This window comes from Myotis davidii, unplaced genomic scaffold, assembly GCF_000327345.1.
Source record: "Myotis davidii unplaced genomic scaffold, ASM32734v1 scaffold79, whole genome shotgun sequence".
NCBI lineage: Eukaryota > Metazoa > Chordata > Mammalia > Chiroptera > Vespertilionidae > Myotis > Myotis davidii.
In genome coordinates this window covers 7535737-7544877 of record NW_006294339.1, presented here as the reverse complement: position 1 = coordinate 7544877, position 9141 = coordinate 7535737, and the positions used below count along the sequence as shown (strand labels likewise).

Sequence of the window (9141 nt, the reverse complement as noted above, 5' to 3'; positions counted from 1 at the left end):
AGGGCAGAAAAAATAAGAGTGAGAATTACCTTAATGACTATTCTTTTAGGGCAGTAGGGTCATAAAATGCATAACTCTCCAATTTTTATTATATCATGAAGCATTTTCTACTGATAGCCCTTTACGGTGAATGCAGCACAATTATGGAAGTTGGTATTATTTATTGAAACTTTAGTCATGCAGTTCCTTAGATCAAGGGTACAGACCTATCTGACTGATAACTCACACACACAAAAAAAAACACCACTCCACAGACGTGTGTGTGTGTGTGTGTGTGTGTGTGTGTGTGTGTGTGTTTATGGCAGCATTTTTTAATGTTTTAATAAATGGAAACAATATAGATTCTTTAGGAACCATTTCCTTAAATTACAATATATCCAATTGATAAAACTATGCAAATGTTATAACCTGGCTGGCCTAATAGAGGAAGATTTCCAAGACACATTATTAAGTAAAATTATAAGGATGAATTGGAGAAAATATTTAGCAACTGGCAAGTTTTAAATATGACAGGTGAAAAAATATGCATTGATATTAATCTGCTGTTGCAATTTCTCTATATACTATATCCATCAACCATTTACTGATTACTTTTGGATTAAAATGCAAGGTACTGAGCATCTGAGGGTGGGGGGAGTATGTCAGTTTCTATTCTAGCAGAAAAACAAAAACCTTACTAGGTATGTCAAACAGAGGGAACTCACAACAGGAAATTGGGGGATTTGTTATAGGAATATTGAGAGACTGAGAGAGCAAAAAGAGGATGGTGAGTGTATTAATTTCCTTAGTGTTGCTGTAACAAAATACCACAAACTGGGTGGCTTAAAATAATAGGAATTTATTCTCTCATATTTCCAGAAGTCTGAAATCAATCATGTCCCTCTGAAGGCTCTAAAAATGAGTCCTTCCTTGCCTCCTCCAGGTCTGGGGGCCCCAGGCATTCCTTGGGTGTGTCTGCATAACTACAAACCCCACCTTTGTCTTCACATGGCTTTCCTCCTTCTGCGTCCCCCTTTCTAAGATCTTCTCTCTTCTCTCTTATAAAGACACCACTCTTCATTGGACGTAAGACCCACCCTAGTTTTCAGCTCTTTGAGACCAAGCCTGGAGCCGAAACATTCCTACCACACCACACACTGGGATGGCGAGGAGTGGTCCACACAAAGCAAAATACAGTTGCTGTCACTATAAGAGGGTAATGAAGGGAAGAATATCAGAGAAGAAATGAATGCCAAGAAGCCAAAATAATAAAAAATCAACTCTAGTCACATGCATGGCCCATGAGGCCCTTTAGTTGTGTGAATATTTAACCCACTATCTTCCCTTTACATCCTGGGTCTGCAAGGCTCTCTTCTCAGCTATTGCTGGAACACACTAAGCAGGCCCTCTGAAATCTTTGCCCTTGCCATAGTTCTTTTCTGAAATGCTCTTTCTCCCTTGTTTCCTCACTCATGGCTCTATTTATATGTTACTTCAGAGAGGCCTTTGGCAGATGCCCTATCTAAAATAGCAACTGCCACTACATTCTATGCCCATAATTGGCTTTAGATGTATCCATAACATTTATCACTACTTGACATTTTATGTATCTATTTGTCTGTCTCCACCACTGGAATGCACACTCCATGAAAAGATTATGTCTTATTCATAGTTGCATCATAGTGCCTAGAACTGGGCCTAGTATATAGTAAGCACTTAACACATGCTTGTTGAATAAATGAATGAATTAGAATCCCAGACCTATCCCTACCTCTGTTGTCATAAGCAGGTAATTGAAATTTGCATTGCCTCAGTTTCCTCATCTGTCAAATAGAGATAGTTTCTACCTCACAGGGTAATTCTTGAGATAAGAAAACATGAGGGAAGTGTCTGGCATATATAGATATTTGACATATATTGTTTTCCTTCTCACAAGAACTTCATCAGTAGGTCCATTGAGGTCAGTGTTTAGCTACCCTGGCTTCACTTGAGAATTATCTAGGGAATTCTTTACAAGTCCTGAACTAGGTTCCCACCCCTAGAGATTCTGATTTTATTGGCCTGGTGTGATGCCTGGGAATTGGTAATGTTTAAAGCTCCCAGGTATGAGCATGTTAGCAGCCAGCACTGAAGACCACTGACTCAAGTTATTTGCAGGGAGTCAGTGGACAGGGGAGGACAGGGAGAATGTGGGGAGGGAGGAATGGGAGCACTGGCTGTGTAACTATCAGAAACCACGGGAAGCCCTGTAAAACCTGACCCTTCCAACACCTGGAAATCTCTAGAAGCCAGCTTGGCTGATTTCCTCCAGTACAAATGTTCAGCTGGCAGACTAGACAGATGGTTATTATTTATCCTTCCTGCTGTGTTAGAAAGAAAAAAAAATAGCTCTGCCTTGGGGTTTCTTCACCAATTTTTACATGTGCAAATCATTAGCTTTTTATATGCCTATAGGTATTAAGAGGGAGACAGAGAAACTTAAAAGACACCAGGACGACTAGCATGTATTTTCTCCTAAAAGAAGTTTCAGAAGTGCAGACAGTAAAGAGAAACTGAACTAGGACAAAGTCTAGATTCTATCTAGACTTTATACTAAAAGGAATAATGCATATGAACAGTACCCAGAAGAATGCCTGGCACATCCTAGTTAATGTTAAATCCTCTTCTAGATATGCTTAAGGTCACATAATTATAACTAGAGGCCCAATGCACAAAATTCATGCAAGTGGCTCGGCCCTCACAGCCCTGGCTTCATCTGGAAGGTCATTTGGCTGTCCAGCCTAATTAGCATATTATGCTCTTATTATTATAGATAACACAACAACAAATAATAAGTCCTGTTTTGAGCATCTTCCCCATGGTAGGGCAATTTTTAAAAATCCCCACATTACTGCAAACTGCTGATATCATTCCCTTTTCACAAATGACAAAATTAAAATCCGAAAGCTTGTAAAGGGAAGAAGCAGAACTAGAATTCGGGTCTGACACCGAAATCTACCTTTCTGCCCTTATGCTATATACTGTTTCTAGAATCCTGTTAACTCTCTGACTCTATGATTCAGAATAATGTGAACCTCTTTTCATTTACAGGAAACAGAAAGCTTCCTTTACATTCTGGTTGAAATAAGCAGGGGCCATTGCTACTAAGTGATGACGAGTTCCCATGACAACTTAAGTTTTCAGCAGATGAAATTAGACCTGCCTGGAAGAGGCAGGCCTAACTGGCTGTCATCAAGATCCTCATTAAGTTTTACTCTGTATGGTGGCTGGGCCAAGTATGGGAGGATACAGAAATACAGAGAAAACTCCTTCTCTTCTAGGGTCTGAAAAGGAATTGGAGAAACAGAACTATATATTTAGTGATTTTATTTACCAAACTCCAAATTAAGGCACAAGGTTATTCACTTAGTCAACAAGCATGCATTGAGTCCTTATTCTAATGTTGGGTACTGGGGCTTCAGAGAAGATTATGAAATCGCATTGTTTTCTCCATCAAGAAACTGAGGGAGAAGATTGTTAATGATTTGCAGGTGTGGTGTTAAAAGTCTAACAAACAGCTTTTTAATCTGGTAGGTGAATTTATTTATATAAACATCCTTAGATAGGTAATTCTATTAATTAACATTTAGTGAACACTGGCTATGCTCCAGGTATTTGCTTTATCTTTTCTAGTTCATTTAATTTTCACAGTCACCTCTAGGTGGCATTCTCCACATTTTACAGAAGTCACAATTGAGACACAAGAGGTCAAGTAACTTGACCAAGGTCATCCAGCCAGTAGAGAAAGGAGTCAGAACTATTGAAAAACTAGAGGCCCAGTGCATGGCATTCATGCACTCAGGGGGGTCCCTCAGCCTGCGCCCTCTCACAGTCCAGGAGCCTTCAGGGAATGTCCAACTGACGGCTTAGGGGAGCAGGCCTAAGCCGTCAGTCTGACATCCTTAGCGCTGCCATGGAGGTGGGAGAGGCTCCAGCAACTGCTGCTGCACTTGCCAGCTGTGAGCTCGTCTTCTGGTGCACTGCCCACCAGGGGCAGCTCCTGCATTGAGCATCTGCCCCCTGGTGATCAGTGTGTGTCATAGCAACCAGTTGTTCTGCTGTTAGGTCAATATGCATATTAGCCTTTTATTACATAGGATAGTGAAACCCAACTCAGAAGCAGTATGTATTTCTTAATGGCATATTTCAGTGGTTCTCAACCTTTGGGTCACAACCCCTTTGGGGGTCGAATGACCCTTTCACAGGGGTCGCCTAAGACCATCGGAAAACACATATATAATTACATATTGTTTTTGTGATTAATCACTATGCTTTAATTATGTTCAATTTGTAACAATGAAAATACATCCTGCATATCAGATATTTACATTACAATTCATAACAGTAGGAAAATTACAGTTATGAAGTAGCAATGAAAATAATTTTATGGTTGGGGGGTCACCACAACATGAGGAACTATATTAAACGGCATTAGGAAGGTTGAGAACCACTGGCATATTTGAATTTGCATTAAATACTGGAGTTGAAGCAACCAGAAATCTGGACTGTGTGGTCATCGCACAGATTTGTAAAAGAAATCAGTCTCGCCGGAGCCGGTTTGGCTCAGTGGATGGAGCATCGGCCTGCGGACTGGAGGGTCCCAGGGGCGTGTGCCTGGGTTGCGGGCACATCCCCAGTGGGGGGTGTGCAGGAGGCAGCTGGTCGATGTTTCTCTCTCGTCGGTGTTTCTGACTCTCTGTCTCTCCCTTCCTCTCTGTGCAAATCGGTGAAATATATTTAAAAAAAAAAAGAAATCAGTCTCAAGTCTGATGAAAGGTACTAAGTGATGAATGAGGAATACTCACAATAACTCTTAGAGGGTTTTAGCAGAAGGTCTTTGTGTCTTTTTCCTGAATCTTAATGAAATTTCTTCTATCCATGGAGACAGCCAACTGAGCAACCTGTAGAATCCCTGGGTTAAGGATGCTATTCAAACATCTTCCTGCACAGGATCTCTGACCACTGAAAGGAGCAAGGAAGGGAGAAGACAAAGGTTTTACCTGAACTTCAGGCACACACCTGTGTGGACGGAGAGGCAGAAGTGCCTGCTTCTGTATTAAGAGACAGGACCACTCCCCAGACTGTAAAAGCCCTCCTGACTCAGGGTGGTTCAGGCGATTGAACGCTCTGTACCATGTGCGCCCCACTATCACCTTTGCCTGGAAACTCCTACTCACACTTCAGGTCCCCAGTTTAAGTGTCACTTCCTCCAAGAAGCTTTCTTTGATCCTCTAACACTCACACATACCCCAAAATAAGTTTAAATATTTTTACATTCTCCTGTGTTGTGTTTATGATACTTGGTAACGAAATGATCATTTTGAGTAATTATGTAGCATCTGCCTCCCTTTTGAGAGCTCTATCAGGCCAGGAATCAGCCTTTCTTATCCACCAGCGTATCCCCACCACCCAACACAGTGCCAGCCATATAGCAGAGCCTCAACATCTTCTTTGCCTGGGGGCATGTGTGTATGTATTAAAATGAAGAGACCAAACTAAACCCTTCCATTTTCTATTTCTTGTCCAGGAAAGGAAGGAAAGGAAACCCCTGCCACCGCAGTGCAGGCTGAAGTCCCTGAGATGTCTCAGGGCAAAACCGAACATATGGTACGCACCTGGGTATATGCAGCTTGGGGAGGGCTTCACTGGTCCTTCCCCTTCTGGTCTCTGATGCGGGGTGGGGCCTCCCTTCTGCGTTTTTTATTTCCACCCAATGCCTTGATGTCAGACTATCTTTGACTTTGAGACTCTCCTCCAGCAAAGAAGGGAAGCAGAATTCCTAGAGTGTGGGCTGGTCCCTGTCCTAGCCAGCATGCACGCCGAGACCTCATCATCACTTGGTGACAGGCGTGCCATCTGCCCCAAGAAACTGGACCTGTAGCACGTGCACAGGTGTCCCTCCAAAGCCTGTGACCCATCCACCAGCTGCCATCAAAATAAAGGGTGGTCAGGAGACCTATTTTAACATTTTCAGCCCAGCTTCCAGAAACGGAGGGTGACCTTCTAGCCAGACATCACATTTTAAAATATAATGGGTTCTTTCTTTGCTTTAAAAAAAAAATCTGGCAAGCAGTTAAAAATCTGTTTTAATATCCCCAGCACTTAGCCAGGAGGAGATGCAGACAGAATTGAAAACCAGCCTGAGTTTTTCTGTTGTTGTTGTTTTTAAAATGCCCGGATTAGAACATAATTCATCTTAAAATGACGGGAGGCCTCTTCATGCACTTCACACTTTGAAATATTTTAGAAAAATAGTATCCATTTTGGCAAGCCACTTGCCATGCAGGAAACAGCAGCAAACGCTTTCTCCTTGAGTGTTAAGTCTGTTGTGAATAAGATTATGAAAAATAGGCTTTGCTCTTTTATTTTGCCTCTTTTGGAGGGCTTTGCCGTAGCTCTGCAATAATTGATTCTTCTCACATCCCTGTATCAACAGAATTCAGAAAGGGAAATTGAAGCGGAGGTTTGGTAAAGCAACTTTCTTATTGCCCCAAATAAAATCACTCACTCATTCACTGATTCATCCAGTAAGCATGTCTTAAGAACTATGTTCCAGCCACTAACCAGACCTTGCAGGCATATAAGTGACTATGCCACAGGCCCAGTCTCCAGTTCTCAGGTGGAAGAGAGAGATACTCTAATAACTATTATAACAGCCCACAGTAAGATCTATAGTGAATAAAGGAGCTGCAAAGAACTGCCCCTCACCCAGCTGCCAGGGACGGCTTCCCACAAGAAGTGAAATAAGACTCCTGTCTTGAAGGATGAGTAGGAGGAGCCCAACCTATCAATGCATAAGTGGTAAGAGGGAACAGCTTGTATAAGGCATAAAACAACCTCATTTTTCTCTGGTTCTATGTGGCTGGAGAAAAAATATGAATAAGTAGGACTGAAAGAAGATAGCAAGAGCAAGAACATGAATGGTCTTGTGTGCCGAGCAAGGAATTTGGCCTTCATTTAGATGCAATGGGACCAAAACAGTATAAGATGTGTGAGTGAGTGAGTTGAGCTTAATTTGGGTCCGTACAAATTTACCCTTTCCCTGTCTTTAGTGGTCAAACAGAATGTTGAACTATCTAAAGAAATATAAAGTTATTTAAAATCAGTCTCCACCTCCAAGGATCTCTTTGGACCCTCTAATTATCCACCAAGCTGTATACAAATGTGCTTTTACCTGGGTAGATAATCTAAAGCTTCCTTCAGATTTCTAAAGTGACCCAAAGCTCTAACAATCATAAGACTCACTTACCATGCAATTTTCTTTATGTAGCTTGCAGCTTTTCCAAAAATTGATTTTATTAAAGTGGATTTTTTTTAAATATATTTTATTGATTTTTTACAGAGAGGAAGGGAGAGGGATAGAGAGTTAGAAACATCGATGAGAGAGAAACATCAATCAGCTGCCTCCTGCACACTCCCCACTGGGGATGTGCCCACAACCAAGGTACATGCCCTTGACCAGAATCGAACCTGGGACCTTTCAGTCCCCAAGCTGATGCTCTATCCAGTGAGCCAAACTGGCTAGGGCTAAAGTGGATTTTTTAATATTAATCTCTTAAAAATTTACTGGTTGTTGATCATCCATATGGGTTCAATTTCATATATCATTCTGTTATTTCAAATGAAGCAATTCTTCACATCCCTAGCCGCAGCTAAATCCAGGTTTGTTAACAAACTCAAAACTTGGCTTCTTATTGCAATTACTATTATTTAGAGCTATTGGATTTTTTTCATAGCTTATAAGTGAGAAGTTTGAAACAAAGGTACAATATTGGAAAAACTCAGGTATTTGAAAGTTGGGGGGAAGCACAGATGTTATACATAAGTTAGAGGTATACTTCTATGGCAAATTAGTTAAGATTATTTGGGTTGCAATTACGAGAATCAACTCTACCAACATTATTTATTGGATGAATAGAGAAGCATATTATGCTCCCTGAAGTTAGAAATGTGACAATGAACTAAAATCAGGTTCTTAAACATTATCATAACTTCCTCTATCTTTTCTCTCTTCTCTTCTGTCATCTCTATATCTCTCTTATCTATCTATCTATCTATCATCTATCTATATCTATCTGATCTATCTATCATCTATATCTCAACTGACCAGCTTTTGCTCATTTCCAGTACACAGTGGAAAACCTGATAGAGTACCTACCTCTCACCCAGAGATCTCCGTTTGTCTACCTCTCTGTCTTTACCTCCACAAATATTTCCAAAATCACTAGATAATGTGTTTATTGACCCATTTTATATTAGATGCTCAGACCTATACTAAGTACTTAGATATATTTTGGTTCTCTCTACAACCATGTAGAGAGCAGCAATTCCTGGAAAAGTGGAGCTGGGTAGATCAAACTATAACCTGCTCTCTACATGGCAGGTGACAGGATGGCCCCACTCAGACTTGTTTGTTCAGACTTGTTTTAAATTTATTCTTTAAAAAATCTTTATTTTATACTGAACATGGGGTTATATTACCAAGATGAACTAGACATAACCACTACACCCTTGCTCTAGTTCTGTCTACCATTCAATGTAAGATCTTAGTAAGTCACTTCCACTCACCTCAGCTTCCTTTGTTAAATGAATGAAATGGACAGAACTAGAGGTGCTTTATGGTCTGTTATAATGAGCGCACTAGCCTAAGATAATAGCACTGTTGTTTCAACCACTCTTTGTCAAGAAACTCACATGCATGATCCAGAGGTTTTCCCATCAAGATGTTGTAACCATTTCCTGAAGCCCATGTCCTGTTGGTGCCACTAATATGAAGACTAAAACATCATGAAAAGGCTCAGCCAGTTACAAAAACTTTGCTTTGTGTAAATCAGAAATGCAAACCAAATAAAAGTCATGATTTCACCCTTTTCCTTGAAAACACACACACACACTCAGTAGTTTACGTCCAACAAGACTTGGCAGATATGGTCCTATGGCACTGAGGATTTGAAACTCATCCTCTTACCTTCATAAAGCCAGACATTGCAAAAAATCGTACTAGTTGTGTGGCCTCGTCTCTGGCCAAAAGACTGGAGGAGCTCTGGGTGGTGAATATGCTGCCAGTGAGATGCTTGTGTCTTTTTTGGTAGAAGTCTCCAGAAGAGGAGCTGGCCAGAAAAC

At 40.9% G+C, this 9141-nt stretch overlaps 1 protein-coding gene across 1 annotated transcript in view; it reads left to right on the top strand.

Annotated features, from left to right (window-relative positions):
* Positions 1 to 9141, top strand: part of LOC102755005 (chromosome unknown open reading frame, human C1orf87) — a 77972-nt gene that overhangs the window by 60105 nt on the left and 8726 nt on the right. Inside the window, 3 exon segments of the mRNA XM_006768378.2 lie at positions 5546 to 5625; positions 9111 to 9130; positions 9132 to 9141. The exon segment at positions 9132 to 9141 is cut by the window's right edge and continues 187 nt beyond it. Of these exon segments, the coding sequence (XP_006768441.1) occupies positions 5546 to 5625; positions 9111 to 9130; positions 9132 to 9141 (110 nt within the window).